At 45.6% G+C, this 22,761-nt stretch overlaps 1 protein-coding gene across 3 annotated transcripts in view; it reads right to left on the bottom strand.

Annotated features, from left to right (window-relative positions):
- Kmt5b (lysine methyltransferase 5B) overlaps positions 1–12,888 on the bottom strand; it is a 45,007-nt gene extending 32,119 nt beyond the window's left edge. Inside the window, exon 1 of one of the 3 annotated variants that reach the window (XM_051193518.1) lies at positions 12,739–12,888. Coding sequence is in view for 1 of the 3 variants with exons in the window: in XM_051193521.1 (XP_051049478.1) it covers positions 12,739–12,775 (37 nt within the window). In the remaining 2 variants the exon portion in view is untranslated. Of the gene's footprint in view, positions 1–12,399; positions 12,552–12,738 lie in introns of those variants that run through there. The other 2 variants (XM_051193521.1, XM_051193519.1) reach the window with 2 other exon arrangements.
- Between the last annotated feature and the right edge of the window lie 9,873 nt (positions 12,889–22,761).

Genomic DNA, 22,761 nt, shown 5'->3' with positions numbered 1-22,761 from the left:
AGCCCTGTAGAGTAGGACTAATAGACATGGCTTTAAGTGATGTGTGTGTTGGTGCTCATAGAGGCCAGAAAGGGGTATCATATTCCTTAGAGGTGGAGTTAACAGATTTGTGAGCTATCTGACCTGGGTACTTGCTCAGTACTTGGGTCCCAGCAGAGCAGCAACTATTCTATGTAGAATCTTTAAATTCCAACTGAGAAGATTCCCACTCAGGAGACTCAAAGCAAGAACCCCAGTTGTAGTAAGACCTCTATGTAGAGCACTTGACTTGTCAGCATGAGAACAATTGCTTTAAATCATTCCTTCAATGTACCATCAGCCAGAGTAAAGAAGAGAGACCAACTTTCTTTTCCTCTTAAGAAAATTAACAGAACAGAAATTTAACCTATAAGAAATTCTACCAAGGAAATCTCTTCCTGAGTTTTAGGAAAAGCTCACCAGCACATCCTATCAATAGCACTTCAGTCACTGCAAGCTGCTCTCACTGTAAGGGAACATAGGTCCGGCCAAAGAACAACTACAACAGGGCTGAAACACTGTGGTCAACTGACGTTGCTGGTTGAACAGGCGCACAGTATAGGAAGCACTCGTGTCAGTCACAGAGCATCACAAACAATGCTGTGTCTATAGCTCACCAGATGCTCCTGCATGGGACTCTGTTGGAATTGAAGGATTTTGCATAGGAGCTTGCTGTATATATAGACAAAGTTGGCCTTGAACTCACAGACCTCCATATGTGCACTATGGCAAATATACAATACTACATTTGAGAAAACAAAAAACTCAATTAAGGGACTGAAGAGATGGCTCAGCAGTTAAAAGCACTTGTTGCTCTTGCAGAGGACCCAGGTTCAGTTCCCAACACCTACATGATAGCTCAGAACTGTCTGTAACTCAAGTTCCAGGGAATCAACACCCTCTTCTAGACTCCTCAGACACAGGCTTGTACACAGTACATAGACATATGCAGGTATAATACTCATACACATAAATAGATCTTAAAAAAAAGAAAACCTGACAGCAGGAACTACATAGATTTCAGTACACTGATAGTCCTAACAGCATTATTTTAAAAAGAATGCCAGCACATTCTTTCTAAAAACAAACAGAAAAGCAGTGTAAGCAGGAGTGTTTTTGGTCAAGCAAGTGAAGTATGATGACTTTTTTCTCAGAAAGCTGAGGGAAAAGGAGAAGCTAGCTACAAGCAAAAGTGTACTAAGAACAGAGAAGGCAAACACCAGCCTAGGGCAGAAACACCTTCATAGTCCAGTGTGGCTGAGCAGACATGAGGGTACAGGAGCAGGACAGGACAGGGAAGACAGGCTAAAAGAAACAGACAACAGAAGGTAGGTATTAGAAGTCACTAGGAGATAGCATGTATTCCCTTCAGAAAAAAGGAAGCAGATGTGGTATTAGCATCTGCCTCAGTTTTAAAGAACCATGCTGGCAGTTACTACTGTGAAGAGCTCACAAATTAAAAGCAAAGATGAACCACTCACTGTCCTGCATAGGTAGCAAGAAATGGCTGGTGGCACGGTCTTCTCTGAAGGTTTCATGGACAGCACTTACTGAGAAATTAAATGTGGAAGTGAGACAATGAGGACTCATAAGTCTAACAGAAGAATCCTGTTGACAAAATCTCAGACTTTTGTTATTTCTAGAAAACCAACCGGAGAGCCAAGTAGACTAAAGTAACTGACACAGGACTGAGAAACAGACTAGGGATACCATCTGGTGTCATGGTGCTGATGGTACTTCAAACCACAGAACCAAATTTGACTAGGCCTGAGTGTAGATAAAGTAAGCCTAAGAATTGAAAAGACCAGCTAATAATCAAAAGTCAAGGGCTAGGGCTGGAGAGATGGCTCAAAGGTTAAGAGCACTGTCTGTTTTTCCAAACATCCTGAGTTCAATTCCCAGCAATCAAATGGTGGCTCACAACCATCTATAATGAGACCTGATGCCCTCTTCTGGTGTGTAGGCATACATGCAGACAAAACACTGTAGATATAATAAATAAAAAACAAGGTGGGAACAAAGTAGCTCAGGAATAGCACTTCAAGGAGGAGTCATCTTATGTAGAGGCTGCAAAGAAGGCAAGTCAGGACAGGTCACTGATGACAGCCCTGATAAGAAATAGACATCCCACATGGATTTGTGTTTCTAAGCATGCACTCATGAATGAATACAGAGTCTGTGCTGAAGAAGATGGTAGGACAAAGAAGATTAGCAAAAGAAAGAAGTCTCAAATGCCAGGGAAGATGTATGTAAATTAAATCCAGGGTTTGAGGGATGCTAGAAATAGACTGCTTAATTTGAGATGGCTTTTAGGGTCTGAGTTAAATTTTTAAAATTTATTTACATTTGGGAAGCTGAAGATTTAAATGGCTCAACAGTTCAGAGCACACACTGTTCTTTACTTTTTAGTGAATTTATTTATTTTGGTATTTTGAGACAGGGCTACTCTGTGTAGCCTTGGTTGTGCTGGGACTCACTCTGTAGATCAGGCTGGCCTCAAACATCATAGAGATGTCTGACTAAGTGCTGGGATTAAAGGTGTGTCACCACCACCTGGCTGCATAATGGTTCTTGAAGTGCTTCAGGGAGTGTGCTACCTGGAGGTATTGGATCACCTAGAATTGGAATTATACAATGTTGTAAACTGCTACAAGGATGCTGGGAAGGAACTTACCCGTGGATCCCTCTGCTGAGCCACTTGTCTAGCTCTTGTGTTAAAACTTTTTAACAATTAGTACACATGGTAACAGAGGCCTGTTACTATAAATATGGGATGCAGGGGCAGGAAGATCAGTAGTTAAAACACCAGCCTCAGTTTGAGGTCAGTCTGGGACATATAAGACCCTGTCTCAAAGGAAAAAGGTGGGGGGGGTAGTAGTGATGGAGAACCTACTACTGTTAATTTGCTAAATGGGCTTGTCAAACTGCCTCCTAAATATCTGTTTATACACATAGGCCAGTGTTGCTCTCATCCTTAGGCAGAGTTGTTTTTCTCTGCAATGGTCAGCATTTAATCTAGAAACTCAAAACTGGTCAAAGTGCTGAGTGTTCAGCCCCAAATAGGACTTCTATATCAAAGCCTACTCCTATCTCCAAGACTCAGAGAACATCAAGGAGGAAGGGGTGGAAAGAACGTAAGAGTAGGATGATGGGAAGGAATGCTAGGAAACACTGTCTTCTAGTTACACCAGCTGCTTCTCTCATGAGCTCACTGCAGTTGTGCTTATCTGCACAAGATCAAGACAGCAGCATCAGTTAATATTCCAGCAGTCAATACTAACTCAGTGGGTTACAAAGATAGGGAGGCACAAGAAGGAGGAAAGAGGATGTGTTAGGAGTTGCTGGGAGAAGTGGAGGGAGGATTTGGGGGTATGATCAGATACTGTTTCTGTGTATGATGTCAAAGAATACATCAAGAATTCCCTATTAAAAAGTTAACTCTCTGGACTGGAGTGATATGCTTATTTAAGTGGAAGATAATGAAGTCTCAAGGGGTGACACTGCATCTAAAAATGATGCAACTAGTTTCTGAGGAAACATAGTGATTGCACTAGAAATGGCAGCAGCAGTCCCAAGAGGCTGGTTTACCAACACTAAGGGAGAAAGAGTGACTGGATCAACAACTGGGAGAAGAGGTAAGTTTTCCCAGGTTCTAGTATTAAACACAAGGGTGGAGGGTTATTGAGGACCAATATGAAACATTATAAAACTACTAAAATAATACTATTTAGAGAATTAAAAGGAAGGCTAGGCTGCTGGGCTGTTGGTGGCTCACGCCTTTAATCCCAGCATTTGGGAGGCAGAGACAAGTGGATCTCTGAGAGTTTGAGGCCAGCCTGGTCTACAGAGTTCTAGGACAGTTATGGCTACACAGAGAAACCCTGTCTCAGGGGAGAAAAGAAGGAAAAGAAGAAAGGAAGGAAGGAAGAAAGGAAGGAAGGAAGGAAGAAAAAACAAGGAAGGCTAGGCATGACAACCTGTAATTTCAGCACCTTGGAGGCTTAAACAAAACATGCATTTGAAGCCAGCTACACAGTGAGACCCCCACCTCAAAAATAGTAAAAATAATTCCACCCCTCCCAAAAAGACTGAAATAGAAACTTATAGCCATATCATGTTATAATATCACTAAGGAAAAAAACACCCATCCACTACCACAGACCCCTCCCATGAGAATACTACAGCTGCATTTAGGGGAAGGGAGACTGCTTTCCCTAAAAGACTATAATGAATCTATTTTACTTATATTCAGAAAAACACCAAAGCTTTGACAGTTTAAGCAGTTCCTGAAGAAAGCATAGTTGTCTCAGGAAATGTACTTGGTTCAGGAAGTACTTGCCCTATGTCCAAGAACAATGGACCCATCCAGTCTCTGGATGACAGAACAGTGCTGGTCAGTGCCTCAGTTGACAGTCTTGGCCCATTGGAGGACTCTGCTTCTAATTCTTTCTAACTTCATGATGGTAGAGTGTTCTGTTTAATGTTTTACACAACTGCTTCTAAAAATTCTGCAGAGAGGGGTGGAGAGAAGGCTCAGAGGTTAAGGGTACTGAATGCTCTTACAGAGACGTCTGACAGTTTGATAGTACAGATACTCAGTTGACAATTTTCTAGGAAGCAACCATGAATTTATGGCCAGCTCTTGCTTTTGTGACTGTATTGTTGGAAAGCATTCCATTTGAGAAGCCAGGTGACTTGGTAAGAGTGTTATAAAACAAAGAAGGAAGTTTAGGAGATATTTGTTTCTCTGAATTCACATGATGCCTCCACCTCAGTGGAGCTATCATGCAAGTGTTTATCAGTACCTACAGTCAAAGAATCAAAGAGCAGGTCTATACTTGTAACTTATAACAAGATACACACATGCCACCAGGTTGCAATTTCTTTCCCGTTTCTAGCTTCTGTATAACTAAGCTCTGATGCACCTGCTCTGCCAATCAACAGCTCTCCCAGGTGCCCTCAGATGTCATACCCTGGACCCAAGAGAATCAGGTCTGAGGCCAAGAATATCTCTACAGAGCCTTACCTACCACTTTTTCAGGATAATATGAAGGCTAGCTTTGAAAACCACTGATCGTGGTAAGTTGGCTAGGGTGATTTACTCTAAAGAAGAAGGTAGAGGGCTTAAAAATGACTTCAATGTTTGTTAGGTTATACCCTCCAGAACTTGTGAATGTAATGAGGAAAAGGTTCTCTGAAGATGCTATTTTTAAATTAAATTAAGGGCTGTATGACAAGATTAATCCTGAACCACCCAAGTGAGCTACCCTAATGTCATAAAAATGTCCTTGAAAGAGGGACAAAGGAGAGGCCAAGGGTAGTTCCTCTTGACACCTTGGCTTGAGTCAGGTAATACTACAACATACCACTCTTGCTTTAAGCCATCAAGTGCCTGGTAGTTTGTTCCAGCAGCCACAAGAAACCGCTACAAAAACCATGATAGAGAATACCAAGATAGAAACTTCCAGTCACCCAGACTAGAAGCACACAAATTCCACCAAATCTAGACTGTTCTAACAGAACCAACATATCAAAAACACCTTCCCCCCTGCATAAATTCACACAAACACAGGTAAAAATAAAAACAAAAGAAAGAAACTCTGCTGGGCATACTGGCCCATGTCTGTAATCCCAACTACTTGGGAGGTTAAGGCAAGGATACCTAGGGTTTGAAGCCAACCTAGACTATTTAGTGAGATTCATTCATAAATAAATTAAAAACTTGCCAGGCAGAGATGGCACATGCCTTTAATCCCAGCACTCAGGAGATAGAGGCAGGCATCTCTGTGAGTTCGAGGACAGCCTGGTCTACAAAACTACACAGAGAAACCCTGTCTCAAAACACAAATAAATAAACTGATTAGTTAAAAACCTAAGCTGGCTTAAGCAATAAGTTATTTGACTAAAAGCAATAAGTTATTTGACTAAAAGTAATTCACTTCCAACAAAGTATCATATCTAATAATACATGACACAATGAAACAAAAATATTCTAAGTTTTAACCCAGGAAGTTCAATGACAAGGAAGAGAACAAGGATGAGTAAGACACATGGACACTAGGAAAAAGTGCCATGCCCTGCAAAGCAGCATCCCACCTATAGTGAGTGAATAGGAATTGTGTGTCTTAAGTATCTAGTTCAATGTCCAGCATACAGCCATTAGCTCCAGGTGAAAGTAAAAACCCGAGTGTGGCTGTCCTGGCACAACAGAAGCAATCTCCTAACTGGTCTTCTGGGTATTCCACGCCATGGCTTCACTATGACTCAAGAGCTGTGCCAAGAACTGGGCGGCACACCATGTGTCCACGTACAACCCTGTAACACATACACAATGCTACCACTGTCATCCCCAATGTACTAAAGAGAACAAGGCCAGGATTAAGAACAAGACAAGATTAAGCCAAGGTCAGATTGAAAAACTGTACACTCTCAGCATCATACAAAGAAGCAATACAGTCTCGGTGTAAACAAGTCTTGGATATACTTGCCCCATATGGGAAGATTCTAAAACAGAATGGTAATATCTTCTGCCTTCATTGAGCTGAGTCCAGTGTGGGAAGAAATGACCCTATATGCAGACATCTAAATAAGCATAATCTGGTAAGAGCTACAAGATTTGAAGAAATCAAAAGCTATCCTAAGAGACTTTAATTAGTAAAAATGAAAACATAAAAAGGATCATGGCGTGGGAAAGAAAACACTCAGCTGTTTACTTCCATCCACTAAACACCTTTAAGAACCAACTAAGTTTGTCTGACCTTTCCAGGATCCCCAGTGAGGCCTGCTTCTGATTCTTTCTTGAAGGGGAGAGATTTCCTATGGCCTCTCTATCCCCAGACTCCACTATTGAGTTCACTGGCTGAAGGGTCAAGGACCCTCTGTTCTCAGTGTTCCACTCCTAAGAGTTAAATATATATTCCCTATAATGCAACATAAGCATTGCCTTGAGAACAAAAATACTCTTCAGAGATCAGGGTCATTAGGACACATCAGACACTTCATCTTGCCCTATAAACCAGATGAAACGATTCATTCTGCAGACACAGAATCCACTCACTTCCACAAACACTGCAAAAGCCTGCTGGAAGCTTTCAGGCACTGTTCATGGTGCTGGAATAGCTGTTGTGCCATGGAACACTAGAGGGCCCACAAGAGCTCCCACTTCCAGAAAAAAAATCATGCAGAGCCACAACTCTCAAGGTTGAAAAGATGGTGGCTCTTTCAGAGGACTTGAGTTCAGTTCCCAGACGCCTCACATATCCACACACAAATAAAATCTTAGAAAATGCTGACTAGGAAAAATGCTAACCAGGTGTTTCTTGGGGTATGGGGAGGAAGCACAGTTATAATGTAGGTGCCCTAGTAAGTGCTATAGTATTCACAGTAGCATGTGTGACTGAGGACTCATGGCTCAGCTATCCTACTATGTAGCTATTAGCATCACAAACAAAAAGGCTCAGGAGTGAATTTTGCTGTTCAAATAAAGCTGTTCTTAGATCTCAAACTCCTGTCTAAATTCAGTCCAAGCTGAACCACATGTAAAACCCTAAAGAAGTTGATCAGAAGACCCCTGGGTCTGGTTACTTGTTTAGTGTGCTCTACTACATACAAATGAAGAGATACTGTACAGATTTAACGGGCAAGTAGGAGCCATATGAGGCTTAAATATCAAGATTTTCAGACCACTGATGTATGCTAGAATTTCAATTTGAAAAACCACCTGGACTGTAAAGCCTCTTGTGACACCTCAAAAGACATACCACATGAAGCCTACAGATGAGCTAAGTAAACCAAATAGAGATATTAAATGTGATTGAAGTGATTCTCAGAAATGGGAAGATATGGAATGATGAAGTAGAATTTAGGACTAGAAATAACTTCAGTGAGAACATCTAGTCATTCTACAGAAAGAAAGACCTGGACCCATCAGTTCCTTAAATACACAGTGACAGCAGAGACTATAACACATCTACAAACTCTCACACTAGCCATCCCCAACTCAGGGTTGGGGACAAGAGGCAGCAGATGCTAACATATTTGGCTAGCTTTGGGCACCCTGGGAAGGAAATGGCAAAGTAAAATGTCACTTAAGAGGCTGAGTGTGAACACTATTTTCCCTCTATGTGAGCCTATTTAGAGATAATGAAGGCTGATAATAGGCTGCAAATGGTTTCATGTATGTGAAAATTCAGTTACTCTAACTTTCTGGCCTGAACAATACAATCTATGAAATCTGCTCCCCAAGATGTTTAAAATGAAAAAAATATATCCCTAGAAGTTAATACAAATTGGCTGAGTAATGGTGGCAAACACCTTTAATCCCGGCACTTGGGGAACAGAAGCAGGTGGATCTATGAGTTCAGGGCCTGGACTACAGAGTGAGTAAGTAACAAGATATCCAGGGATACACAGAGAAAGCCTAACTCGGAAAAAAAAAAAATTTAATAGATTTATGAAAATAGGCTAAGTTGATTATTGTACAAATGGAGCCCCTACAAGTAATAAAACCCTGCAATTCATTTAAAATAACATGCACATAACTAAAATTTGGGGACTAAACAAGTTATATCTACAGCTGAAAACTGTATGTTTTGGCTTTTTCAGATAGGGTCTCACCATGTAGTCCAGACTGACTTCCAACCTGAGAGTCTCCTACCTTAGTCTCTGGAGTGCTATTATTGGTACATGCCAGCCACTGTGCTCAGTTCTAGAAAGTGACTAGTGTTGTAGTCCAGGCAAACCTGGCTCTGCCCCTTGGGAACCTGGCACAGTGAGGCACCACCTCTGCGCATGGCAGGTTTATGTACGCTGGCCCTTTAAGAAGAAAGCTCCACCCCCTCCCCCCCCACCACCACTAGCTCTCTTCTTCAGTCGTTTCTCTGAGCAGGCAGCTCTCTCTCTGTCCTCCTCTGTCCCTGTGTCTCTGTCTCTCTTTACCTCTTCTCTCTTTCCTTCCTTCAATTTCTTACCCCTCCCCATAAACTCTTCATATAAGTCACATCTACAGGTCTGTTTCCCATCCGCCCGACATCCTTCACCCGCCGCGGTGGGACCTGCCGTGGTTCCAGCACCCGCCCTATTAGCCTTCGAGCCGTATTCTTAAATAACTAGGCAAAAGTGGATTTCCGAACATACTAATAGACAAAAAGTAGTTTAGCTATTAATCAGGCACCTTCACTCTCAATTGGTACTTCTAATCTTTAGGAAGCATCCAATTGCTTGCGGGGGGCGGGGAGTATGGGGGGATTGGACATTACAATGAGACCTACATAGAAACCTATCTCTTAACAATTTCCTACTAGAGTAGGAGGAAGAATGCAGCAGACATGGAAGACGGATTTTAAAGGAGGCTGTTAAACACCCACCTCCCCAAAGCTCCTGACTTGCTCATTAGGACCCCTTGCTTATATAGTTAAGTTAATGGATTCAGCCATGCAAACCTGTTAAGTATTGAGAGATGGCTTGTTGGTTATGAGTACTTTTTACATTTACTAAGTACTTACACTTACAAAGTTCAGTTCCTAGAACCTACACAGCAGCTCCTAACCATATGTAACTCCAATTCTAAGGGACTGGATGCCCTCTTTGATCTCTGGGGACACCCCATGCACACATATCCAGGCAAAACAACTCATACATATAACTTAAATATATACTTTAAAATCTGCAGGGGTTTTAATTCACACTTCAAGCTTAACAGCTTCTTTTTTAAATCATCTTTTTATTATTTTTAATTATGTGTATGTGTGTGGTTATGTAAACAGGAGTACAGGTCCTCTTGGAGGCCATAATTGTCAGATTCCCTAGGGCTGAAGTTACAGGTGGTTGTGAGCCACCTGATGTGGGTGGTGGGAACTGAACCCTGGAAGAGCAGAACTCCCTGAGCCATCTCTTCAGCCCCATGGTTTGTTTTTATTTTTTCCAAGGCAGGGTTTCTCTGTATAGCCCTGCCTGTCCTGGAACTCAGAGATCCACCTGCCACTGCCTTTGGGAATTAAAAGCATGCACACCACCCAGCAAAAGTTGTTTAAGACAACTTATTCAAGAAAGAAGTTACTTTGCAAACTGCTGCACTACAGTTCATCAGCTAGTCAGAAATTTGAACTTGCAGTAACATTGATTTTTGAGTCTTACCACAACTAAATCCACTTTCTCCACTAACATGCCAGTAAAACAAGTGTTTTATTCACTCCTCAAACAAAGAGGTAATTAAAAATAAGACAGAAAAAGTAAAAGTTATACCATACACATAAGGCTAGTCTCTAATGCAGACAGCTAGCTCTACCTGAGATACAACTACCCCATATTGTCTGTCTCTAGTTACTCAATATATGCTAGGTAGCCAATAATGTGACCCAATAGAGGGATGACACATGGTTCCTTGTTCTGACAAAGAATGCTCTCCAGCTAACAAAGTCCTAGACCTTCTAATCAGAGAAGGATTTTGGTTAATGGAGAGAAGGTAAAGTTCACATGTGACAGACAAAAGTACAAAATAATGGAATCACGATGTATCTCAAAGGATTTGCTCTTCAAGACACTGAAAAAGTCCTGAAGACAGAGAGCTGCTCAGACACTATACACAATTTGTTATACAATCCAGACACACAGCTGGCCATATAAACCTACAAGTTGATACCTACAGAGAAGAAAATCACATATGAAATCAGATCAAAGGATGACCAAAAGGGAAACTTAAATGGACTGCCCCCACCCACCTATAAACCCTGCTCAACCACACAAACTTCCAGGACTCTCCCATCTCATCTGCATACATTTCTATGGGCATGGTCCACTGGTGTCTTCTACAAGTGTGGGAAGGTCAGGGTAGCAGCTCAGTGTCATCACAGTCATCAAGTACCTCTAAGAGAGCACTTGAGAGGGGAAGGAAAAAGAAAATCCTTGGAAACAGTTTTTGAAAGATTGGGTTTCAATCACAGAGAAAGGATAGAGGCCTACTCTCCTCTTGAAGTATAAATACTCTGAAGGCATGGGTTTTGTTTCTGTTTCTGGTTTTGTTTTTTTAAAAGACAATGTTAAGAAATACTTTCAATGACACTGACTGGATACATTTTAAAAAACTACGAACAAGCTTGACACTTTGGAGATTAACAAATTATCTCTAGATGGACCAGATAAATCTCAACAAGCTCACCGAGGGATGTGCAAGGGCAAAGCCAATCTCAACAGCATGCAAAGACAGCTCAGGGAATAGGGAAACCATGCTTTCTGTGTGGGCCTGCAAGGAATCTTGTTCCTGCAGCTACATTTTCCTGGGTCTTCTCTGAAGATGGGTGCATGCTGGGACTGAAGGGGCTTGGGAAACAAGAGCAGATGAGAGCCCAGGTGAGGGAGTAGAATTTACATGGGAGAGGGAGTAGAATGAATAATGTTGAGAGGCTACAGACTCAAACACTGCCTGGTGTTTTCCCACGTGCAACATTAGGGCATTTGGAGACTTTAACCCTGAACCAGAGGGAGCACCTAGTGAGGGACTTGGTCAAACATTTATACTGTCAAGGTGTATCTTTGGCAATTCACTCTTCAGGCATGAACACACACAATGGTAGTTTCAGGCAAACACAAACAAAACAAAACAAAAAGTCCTTCCTTGCCTTTCAGAAAGGGTTTGTTTTCTCTATCAGTCACTCAAATTAACAGACGTTGCAGTCCAAAAAAAAAAAAAAAACCCAAACGGAATCGAGTTCCTCTAAGGTATCCATGCATTCAGAAGTCTTCCGACACCTCAGGCCACTGTGTCAATAGTTTTAAATAGAGAAAACAAGTTTTAAAAGAAAATCACCAATCCCAAATAGTTCATCTTGCCTGCTCCTCTGAAGAGAAGATTCTCTCAGAGTGAACTCCGTCAAAAAGTTCTTCGAAATGAACTTCACTTCACGCCTCCCTCTCCCACTCTGCAAGTTTCCCCAGTCCCTGGTCGTACGATCGGGATGACAGACCGGGTGACGCCAGGGCCTTTGAGCCGGGCCTGTGTGTGTGGCGGGCCCCGCGACACCGCGGGACAGCACTGACAGGAGGGCGCGTACCGGAGAGCGACAGGCTGAGCCTGGAGTGACGGGAAACGAGGCTCGGGCCAAAACAAAAACAACCGAAGTTCGGCGCGGCAGCGCAAACAGATTGGGCGAGACGCTTCACGACCGCCCGCCCATTGGAGAAGAGGCAAAACACAGTCCCCCAATCCCGAGCGGCCGGGCAGCTCCCCTCGTGCGGCCGCCACTCGGCCCCCGCCGACCGCTACCGCTCCCTTCCGGCCGCCGCCACAACTGCAGGCCGCGCTCGCCCGGCCGCCCCGGTCCCGCAGCCCCGCCCCGCCGCCCGGTTCCCGCAAGCACGCACGCACGCACGCCCTCCGCGGCTCACCGCCAGAACGGCCCGCCTTCAGTACCGGCCCGTCCAAGACCCCCGCCACCGGGCTCCCGAAGCGTCCGGACACACTTTTGCGTCCCTCCAGAAAATTAATCACCAAAAAAAATTTTCCTCAGAAAAAAATTGGAGAGTAATATCCAATATGGCGGCATAGACGTATCACCGCCCGCTGCCTCCGCTGACGGGGGGGGGAGAGAAAGGAGTCCGCGTTTACCGAGCGCCCCCCCCACAACCCTGCCGCCGCGGCCGCCACCGCGGCCCGTGCCCAACCCCTGTCCCGGAGCCCTGGCTCACAGAGCTGGGCACCACAACCTCACAGACCTCGGCTCTCACCTCCGCCTCGCGCGCAGCCGCGGGGTCTGAGAGGCATCCGCCGGCTTCGGGGTTTCGCGTCCTGCGTTCTCGCGCAGCGCCGGGTGCCGCCTCCGGTCCCCGGGCGTCCTCACCTCATAGCCCCCGAGCCTTGCTGCCGCGCCGCAGACGCGTCGCCGCCCCCGGTGAGCCACCCGGACACCGCCCGGGCTCAGTGGAAGGACACGAAAAGGAGTCCACGGTGACGGCGGAGGGACACCACGTAGGCTATGAGCGTACGGGCTCCTTTGCTCCGCGCCGGTTGCCTCGATGGCTTCGACGGAATTCTGCGGGAGGAGGCGGAGAGACACCAGAGAGAATGGAGTTCCCTGCCGCGGCACCCGACGGCGGAGGCACAAGAGTGATTTTCCGAGAAGGAACCGCGTCGTTGCCGTCGCTGTGCCTCGAGGCGGAGGGATCGCAGAGAGTGTCGTTCGAAGATCCCTCCGCCCGGCTGCCCTTTAAATCTCGGTGGAGGCGGCGTCGCCGCGCGCCCGGCGGGCGCCACCTCGTTCGCTGGCCGCTCGCTGCCCCGCGGGGTCGGCGCCCGCCCCCGTCCCGCGCGCACCTGCACCTACCAGGGACAGCTCCCGAGCCGCGATTTCAGGGGGTCAGCTACCGGCGCGCGGCGCTCCGGGACCGCCGTGCCTCCGGGCTGCACCGAGGGGAGGCGGCCGGGGATGGCGAGTTTCTTTGTTGTGGGGATGGGTGTCGTTGGGAGCAGAAACACCCTTCAAGACCATGTGGGCCACCGGAGCGTTACCATGCGGGAGGCGGGGAGAGAGTGTGCGTTGGGTCGCCTGTGCTGTCACCGGCTGCTCCTTGAGCACCTACTGAGTGCCAACCTTTCCCCGACGCGGCTACTCCTCATCCTCCCCCGGCTTCACTTGCGCGAGGAAGGCGGTTTGGTCCTCAGGGAGCTTAGGGCGGAAGATCCGGAGTGGCTTGCACCCACGCCTGGGGTATGGCGAAGCCCCACCCCTTGGATCTTGCAGTCGGATAAGGGGTGCCACGCAACAATAACGAGGGTCACATCCTCGTCCCCAACCAGGCATCGTTCCCAGCGAGCTAGTGCACTGCCTTATTTACTCCTCAGGGTAATCCCCGGAGGTCGAGAACACTGTGGGTCCTAGTTTACACATAGGGAAATTGAGGCACGGACTGGTTAGGTGACTTTTCAGTTGGTCAGGACTGGAGCCAGAGCCTCTTACACACTACTCTGCCAAAAACACAGGCTTTAAATTAGCGGTGGTTGGGACCAATAAAGAGACGTTGGAGATTGCCACATGCATACAGAAGCAAGCACCTCTGAGTGAGGTAGGGGTGTTAAGGGAAACGTACGAAAATGTTCAGGGAATGGAAGAAAAGAAAGCATGTAAATACCGCTGACGCATCGGACAGGGCAAGCAGCTCAGGCGATTCCAAGAGAGCCCCAGACTGCCTTGGTCCCCTGCAAACACCACCACTACCCTGCACCCCCACACATACCCTGGCAAGAAGGCATTTTCTAGAGAGGATAGCTCAGCGGGAACATTGTGCTAAAGTCCAGCCCAACTTAACCTCCCATTGCTTCCTCTTTGATCTTGAGTGGTAGACATGACGTTTATTATCCCCTTCCACAGATGGGAAACAGGCTCAGTGACCTGCTGAGAACACCTAACTGAGAGGGTGTAGTTCTTCAAAACCAGAACTCCCGCACTGCACTCAGCTGTGTGACCTGTATCCTAACTCTCCAGACCATCTAGGCAGTGGGCAGTCAGCATAGCCTGACCAGCCACAAGGGAAGCAAATCTTGACACGCCCAGATCTACTTCCTGTCCTTTCGTTCCAAGTGCAGCCAGTCACCTGTGGCATCAGATCTATCATGCTGTGTTCTCTTTTTGCTGACACTGCTAACAATTCCTTTGATCTTAGTTGTTTTGTTTTTCTAGTTTCTTACTAATCGATTTTCCCCAAGACTTCTGTAGGGTTTAACTCCAAATATATCCAAATACATGCCAGAGACATTGAAATTGCTTCTGCCACCCTTGATGTTGAATGCTAAGGAGGTGGGCACACATGGGGCATCATCTACCTCCAGTGGGCACCTATATCTGTAGATCTATTTTCAGAGGTGTGATGCTCAGATTCCGAGTCCAGCTAAACCTCAGCATCCCTCGGCCCCAAGTGCCCATGTCTTTTCCACACTAAACCAACAGCACAGCACATGACCCTCCAGGCTCAACCAAGGTCCCCACTCTGTAAGGCTCTAACCTTCCAAGATGCCAGACGTTCTATTTATTCCCTGCCAAATGCCAGGCCAGATGTTGTGGGCACAAGAGAGGGGCTGGGATTCCAGCCTGGCATGGAAGGCACATGAGCAAGGGCAGCACACCCTTTCAGTCCCCAGTGCAGGTCCGTCCCTCTGAGCCCCTAAAACCTGCCACTACCCTTCCAGTGGCAGTGTGAGGACTAGGCAGACCATGGTCATTAGCTAATGTGGGCTGGGCTAGGGACCTTTGTTGAGCCAAGCTGAAAGCTTGGGGCTTTTGGAGGTCTTGATCTAGGGAGGTCATGGCTGAGCTGGCCCTTGCCACAGCTGGGAACTGCCCTCCTGGAGATAACTGGAAATTAGACTTCCCTGTAGTGAGAGATGCCAGCTAGAGGCTCCTCCTGCCAGCTGGCAAGGAGTGGGGTCAGGAAATAGAAGGCCAGGCACCTGCTGGGCCCCCACATGACAGGAGCCTTGGCATTTAATGTGAAGCCTCTGGATGCTCTATGGCAGCCGCAGAGCCTAGGCCCCCACCCAGAAGGCTTAGCAACTCTAAAGAAAAGCCGAGTTGGCGGAAGGGTCTCAGTCAGCCTGGCAGAAGCTGGGGCTGACCAACGGGAACCACAGCCCAACTGACAGGTCCCCTGAGCAAGCAGTACCCTTGCCAGGCCATTGAGTAAGCCCACAGAGTCAGTTCCAGTGGCCCCAGCAGGCTGGGATTGGTATGACCAGGAGCATTCTAGTCACCCAGACTGGTTCACCTTCCATGGTACCCCTTTTAAAAAGTTAGCTTCACTAGTTCCCTGCAAGGGATTGCTTACAGAGATCCTGTACTCCCTCGGAGTCTTTGCAGATAGCATTGACCCTGAAATTCCAGGTTAGGGGAGTTACTTCTCAACTTCTACTTGTAAAGCAGTTTGGATTTATTTATTTATTTATTTATTTATTTATTTATTTATTTATTTATTTATTTGGAGACAGGGTTTCTCTGTGTAGCTCTGGCTGTCCTAGAACTCACTGTGTAGACCTGCCAGGCTTCAAACTCAGAGATCCATCCACCTCTGCCTCCTCAGTGCAGAGACTAAAGGTGTGCACCACCACAGCCCAGCTGAGTGTCTGGACTCTTGCATGCACCTCTCCAGCCACTTTCCTGACAAATGTGAGACTGCTCTGCTGAAAGCAGGTGTCTGAAATGAGGGGAGGGTGATAGAGTTTGACATTCTGGGAACTCTCTGGGTGACTGGCTGACTTCCTGGTCTTGCATGTATCTGCACACCACCAGACCCCTGGACTGCTCCCTCTTAGACACTCTGTCACTCAGCTTCAATACTGTTCCCTTCTTACTTTGATGACTGCAGTGGCACAGATCACTAGTGGCCCAGCAGCTTACCTCTTTGACTTACTAGTCTGTTTAGCTGGGACTCTTTTTGAATCCTTAGTCGTCACCATGAAGAGGGCCTTGTCTTCTTCATTGCTGCCTCTCCAGCCCAGATTCCCATTCAATTCTGATATCTAGAAGGGTGTGGAGAGGCGTTATTTAACCTTCCAGAGTTGCTTCAAGGATAAGAGGGATGACCCCTTTCCCACCTGTAGGGGTTCAGGGTTGTTCATTTGATGGTGTTTCTTTTTCACACCCATGAGCTTAGAAACAATGGACAACACTGGATTTTTGTTCAGGGCATCTACCTAGGATAATCAGACACCAAGTGTGGCTGAAAGATGTCATTCTTAGGGCTCCCACAACACAGCATCTTTTATGAACACACACAATTTAGACCTTTTGAAGCAATTTGTAATACTAATTTCCAAAATTATTTTCAATAAGATACTATTTTTTTTTAACTCAAACACCTGGAAGTAGGCATAGAGGATTCTATTCATTCTTCTTCTTCTTCTTTTTTTTTTTTATAGTAACAAAATATCTGTGGCTAGGCAGCTAGGTCATTGATAAGGATAGGACTTTATTAACTGGTTCTGGAGTTTGGCAAATCTGAGACCATAATGTTAGTATCTGGTGTCTGCCTTCTGGATGGCTCTTCACACAGTGAGACAGGATAACACTGCTGTTTCAAGTGTTTGTTATTTTTATGATTTATTTTAAATTATGTATACTTCTGTGGGTATGTGTATGTGAGTATATGCCATTGGAGGCCAGAAGAAGTCATCAAATCCCCTAGAGCTGCAGTTCTCAGGCAGGTGTGAGCCACCTGGCAGGTACTGGGTCCTCTGGAAGAGTGTATGTGATCTTAACCATTCAGCCCCTCTGATTCACATTTCATGTACCTCCTCATGGGCTATAGAAATGCTCTGTCAGTAAAATTCTCACTGTGGAGTATGAGGACCCAAGTTTAACCTCCAGGATCCATGTGAAAAGGCTAGGACTTATTATTGGCCTGTATTCCCAGTGTTTGGCAGGCTGAAACAGGTGAATCTTTGGAGCTAACCTGCCAGTGTAAATTACTTAACAAGTATCAGGTTAGTGAGAGACCCTGGCTCAAAAATCAAGATGGAGACTGCAGAGACGGCTCAGTGGTTAAAAGCACTGGCTGTTCTTTCAGAGGTCCTGAATTTGATTCCCAGCACCCTGTCTTCAAAAAAAAAAAAAGTGGTGGACAATTCCTGAAGAATGACACCTGAGATTGTCAGTGTCCTCTTCATGCAAAAACAGATGCATCCACATGCACATAGGCACATACAAACACACATGAACAAAAACAGACACTTGTCCTATCCCCATGGCCTCTTCAAACCCTAACTGTCCCAAATCCCTACCACCAAATGCAATGAAGATGTAACCCTGAAGTTCCAATGCATGGATTCAGGGAGACACAACTGTCAGTTTTATTAACACCTAGACACTCCTGGGAAGAGAAACCTCAACTGAGGAATTGATTACTTTACACTGGCCTGTGGGATCACTGGTTAGTAGTGGAACATGCCTTTTATACCAGCATTTGGGAGACAGAGGCAGGCAGATCTCTGTGAGTCTGAGGCCAGCCTGGTCTACAGAGTGAGTTCCAGGATATAAGGGCTATATAGAGAAACCCTGTCTTGAACATCCAAAATAATGATAACAATACATATTAAATTATTGTTATTGCTTTTTTGATTTTTAGTTTGTTTTGGGTTTTTTTTTTTTTTTTTTTTTTTTTTTTTTTTTTTTTGAGACAGGGTTTCTCTGTATTGCTTGGGACCCTGTCCTGGAACTAGCTCTGTAGACCAGGCTGGCCTCAAACTCCCGAGTTCTGGGACTAAAGGTGTGTGCCACCAACACCTGGCTTGTTATCCCCTTGAAGGGTATTGAAGACCTTTTCTCTCCCTCTCCTTTACTTCCCTGCCATGAAGTGAGAAGCGAGTGAGGTTTTGCTCCAAGTACTTCTGCCTTGATGCTGCCTCACTAGGTCCAAAAGCAACAGAGCAGAAAGAAACCCTTTCTCTTGCATTATCTCAGGTATTTTGTTATAGTAATAGAAAGCTAAATAGTCTTTCTCTTCCCCTCTCCCTTTCCTTTACTCTCTCCCTCTGTCCTCCCTCCTTCTCTTCTAAATTCCTCTCTCTTTAATTTTTATCTCCTTTCCCTTTCCTCACCCTCTCTTCGATTATCTTTCTCTCCTGTGTGTCCCCTCTCCCTCCTCTCTTCTCTCTCTGATAGTATCTTACTGTGTAGTCTAGGCTACCTTAAAAATGCACTTGTCCTGTACCAGCCTCCCAAGTGGGATTACAGACATGGGCATCATTCGTAGCCTTTTTTCATTCTTTCTTCCTTTCTGTCTTTCTTTCTTTCTTGTATTCATCTTTATTTGCAGTTGTATTTATTTTAGCCAAAAACTGTAAAGAACCCAAATGCCAGCTGAACAGTGGTGGTACATGCTTTTAATCCCAGCACTAGGGAGGCAGAGACAGTTCAAGGCCAGCATTGTATACAGAGTGAATTCTAGGACACAGAGAAACCCCATTTTGAAAACAAACAAACAAACAGAACCCAAGTACCAGTCAATGAAAGGATGAATAGAGTGACCATGTGTGGTCTCCCTATGGGATAAAATGTCAGTCAGACACAAAGGAATGAGCTACTACCCCAAAGAGTATGGGTGAACTTGAAAAACATGTTAACAAAATGAAACCATGAGCCACAGTTTAGAAACAGAGAAAGGTTTGATTTAAACTACATAGTATCATAGAACTAAAGACCTATCCACTAGGAAGACACCTGCAGTGTCATTTGTCCCCTGGTAGGTGGCTTGCCCATGTAGAGGTGTCTCTAGGGTCCAGTTATTCAGGAGAGCATGCTGGAAAATTCTAACGTTGAAATATAAGTTCTAGGAGAATCATGTACAAGAAATAGAGGGCAAGGCTGGAAAAACAAAACCAGGAAACAATAACAGCAACGAAAGCATCTCCAGTCTTTCCATGGAATGTCTTTGACCCAGAGTTTTGCAGTATAGTTTCCCCTTGAGTTCTTCCTGTCAGTACATTCAGCACTTACCCAGGTTCACAGACCTACTTGAGGTGCAAGATGAAAACCTAAAGATTCCACTTTCTTTTTCCAGGGTACTGTTGGTGCTAGTTATTCCTGGGGGACATTTAGGAGAAGAGACACTGTTCTAGAACCTTCTACAAATACTTGAGACTTTCCTAAGTTGCCTCCCGGCTGGTGCATAAACTTGGAATTCTAGCCTTTTCTGAGTTAAGCTTGGTAGTCTCTGGCCAGGATGAATCTATGACATCATCCTTCCCTCACATTGTCCAAAGGTGTACACTTTGGGTAGCTGGCTTGGTAAATTCCAAGGAGTGATGATTCCTGAACCAAAAGCTGAGGTGATTTTCCCAGATCATATTTTAAGAGGTTAGAGAGTGCTTCCCACTGGCCCCAGTGGAGATGTTTTCCCAAATAAGACTCAAGAAAGGACTTGCCAGGGCAGGAAGGAGGGCTTGAGCTGTCCTTTGTATGTCATGGTCAATATCATTTGTTAGCTTTACTGGACCCAGGGTGCACAGATAACTGAATAAACACTGTTTCCTGGTTTGTGTGGAGGATATTCCTAAAAGAGATAAGCCAGTGAATCAGTGGACAGGAACAGCATCAACCTTCCCCAGGGTGGGCGGCATTATTCACTCCATGGAGGGCACAGAGGGGATGTTAGGTCACTTTTACTATAGTCTGCTATTTGAATTGTTCCATTTTAGGACCTGGAGAGAAGGCTGTCTGCTTCCTGCTCTTCCAGAGGGCTGGAATAATTCTCAACACCCATGTCAGGTAGTTCACAACTGCCTGACTCCGGCTCCAGGGGATCTGATATTCTCTTCTGGACTCTGAGGCACCTAGATGCATGTGCACACACAGTCACATACATACTCATCAATAAAAACAAAATAAACCTTAAAGAGAAAGGAAGAAAGGAAGAAAGAAAGGGAAAATCCAAAGCACCTATTTCTTGCTTTTGTACTAGTAAAGGTTTCAGGCACCTGCTTTAGGTCCTAGAAAAGTCCCTCTATACAGAAGGGAGGAACTGCTGGTCCTAAGATAGACCCTCTGTAAACAAGGGAGGAACTGCTGGTCCTGAGATAGACCCTCTATAAACAAGGGAGGAACTGCTGGTCCTGAGATAGACCCTCTGTAAACAAGGGAGGAACTGCTGGTCCTGAGATAGACCCTCTGTAAACAAGGGAGGAACTGCTGGTTGCTGTCAAGTGGGAAAGCATCTCTATGCTTGGTTTGAGTATGTCCCGCTTCCTTCTTCCTTCCTTCCTTCCTTCCTTCCTTCCTTCCTTCCTTCCTTCCTTCCTCCTTCATTCTTCCTTTCATTTTATATGTGTTGTGTATGCATTCATATGTGTTTGAGGGGAGAGGTACAAACACGTGTGCCGCAGGCGCTGGCACAGGCGTGGCGATGGAGCACTGGCTGAGATCTTACACTTCAACCACAAGCACGGGCAGAGAGAGCACGCTAACTAGGAATGGCATGAGCTTTAAAACCTCAAAGTCTGGTTGGGCAGTAGTGGCACACGCCTATAATCCCAGCACTTGGAAGGCAGAGGCAGGCAGATCTCTGTGAGTTTGAGACCAGCCTGGTCTACAGAGTGAGTTCCAGGACAGGCTTCAAAAAAGAGAAATCCTGTCTTGGAAAGCCAAAAATAAAAATAAAAACATAAAATAAAACCTGAAAACCTACCATGACACACCTTCTTTTACAAAGCTACACTCCTAATCCCAAACAGTTCCATCAACTTCTAACCAATTATTTAAATATAAGAGTCTAAAGAGGTTATTCCCATTCAAACCACAGTTGTCAACTTGATTGGATCTGGAGCCAATTAAAGACACATCTATGGGCAAGTCTGTAAGAGTATTTCCTGGATGGATTAACTGAGGGAGGATGAGCCTGCCCTAGAGTGAGTGAAGCCATCCACCAGTGGCCCAGATATAAGGAAGTCTTAGAGAAAAGCTGTTTGATACATTTATTTGTGTGTATATGTGTATGTATGAACATACACATATGCATACCATGGTGCAGGTGTGGAAGACAGAGGATAACTTGTGGGAGCCATTTCTCTCCTTCTACCATGTAGATCCCAGGGACTGAACTCAGACACTCAGACTTAAAAGCAAGTGCTTTTACCTGCAAGGCCATCTCAACAGCCCAAACCATTGTGTGTGTATGTTTGCCTACCAGTGTCTACCCCTTGCTAGTGAGTATATCTGCTCTATTGCTGCCACCACTGATGCATTGGAACCCAGCTGCTTCAGCTTGCATCCTGGAATGAAGACCAGTAGTTCTCTAGGAATCTTCCAGGCCTTCAGTGGCAAGTTGGAACTGCTGAGGTGTCCAGATTTATGGACTGACTAGGTTCACATCTGGTGTGCAGATAGCCATTGGATGTCCTAGCTTGTGTGATACAAGGCAAGTCTAATAAACCCCCTCGACAGTGTATATCCATTGTGTTGTTTCAGTCCCCTAAAGATGTGACTGATACTAGCTCCCTTCTGCAATCACATCCCAGACCATCCCTCTCAGGCTGGGTTCCCCATCAGTTGACCCTGAGGAAAAGATTTTAGAGACTATCCCAGGAAGCTTCCAGCATGGAGTCAGGGAAGCAGGAAAGGAAGCAAGAAGCTGGTATGAAGGCTTGGGTAACTCTGCGGGCAACTATGGTTCAGAACTACTGGGCATCTGGATGTCAGTGGGCAAAACACCTCAGAGTAGAGTTGTCCCAGAAAGGAAGCAAAGGGCTGGGGCGCTGATCTGTCTATCACTAATGCTCAACATGTTCCATTCAAATCAGAGGTACTGGGGTGGCCAAAGTGGGGACAGCTGGTGGATCCAGAAGAGTGGGGCTGTCCCGTGGAAAGGGGCCCCCATGTCTCCCATTTAGCCCTGTTCTTCCATAGCAGTCAAGCTCAGAGCTTTCTGGTTTCCCACAAGATGGGTGCTCTGTTCAGATAGCTGCTGCTCCATCTAGCTCAGACATGCTTGTTTTAAACTGGATTCCAGGCAAGTGACTGATGAGAGGATGGAAGAGGAGACAGTTCAGCGAGGACCGAGGCAGGAGTACAAGTCTTCACCACAAGCTGTGGAGCTGGAACAGGGAGTACTGAGCCTTACCCCCAAATCCTGGTCCAGTCTGCCATTAGATGGAGGCCACTCAGAGGGATCTAAGCAGCCTGTGAGAGCCGTGTCCCTATTGCTTGGGTCCACGAATTGATTTCTTGTTTCATTACTGTGTCCAAATACCTGATAGAAAACAACCCAGAA

Source organism: Phodopus roborovskii, unplaced genomic scaffold (assembly GCF_943737965.1).
Source record: "Phodopus roborovskii unplaced genomic scaffold, PHOROB, whole genome shotgun sequence".
Lineage (NCBI taxonomy): Eukaryota > Metazoa > Chordata > Mammalia > Rodentia > Cricetidae > Phodopus > Phodopus roborovskii.
The sequence above is the reverse complement of the archived record's forward strand: the minus strand, read 5'-3'. Positions and strand labels throughout refer to the sequence as shown.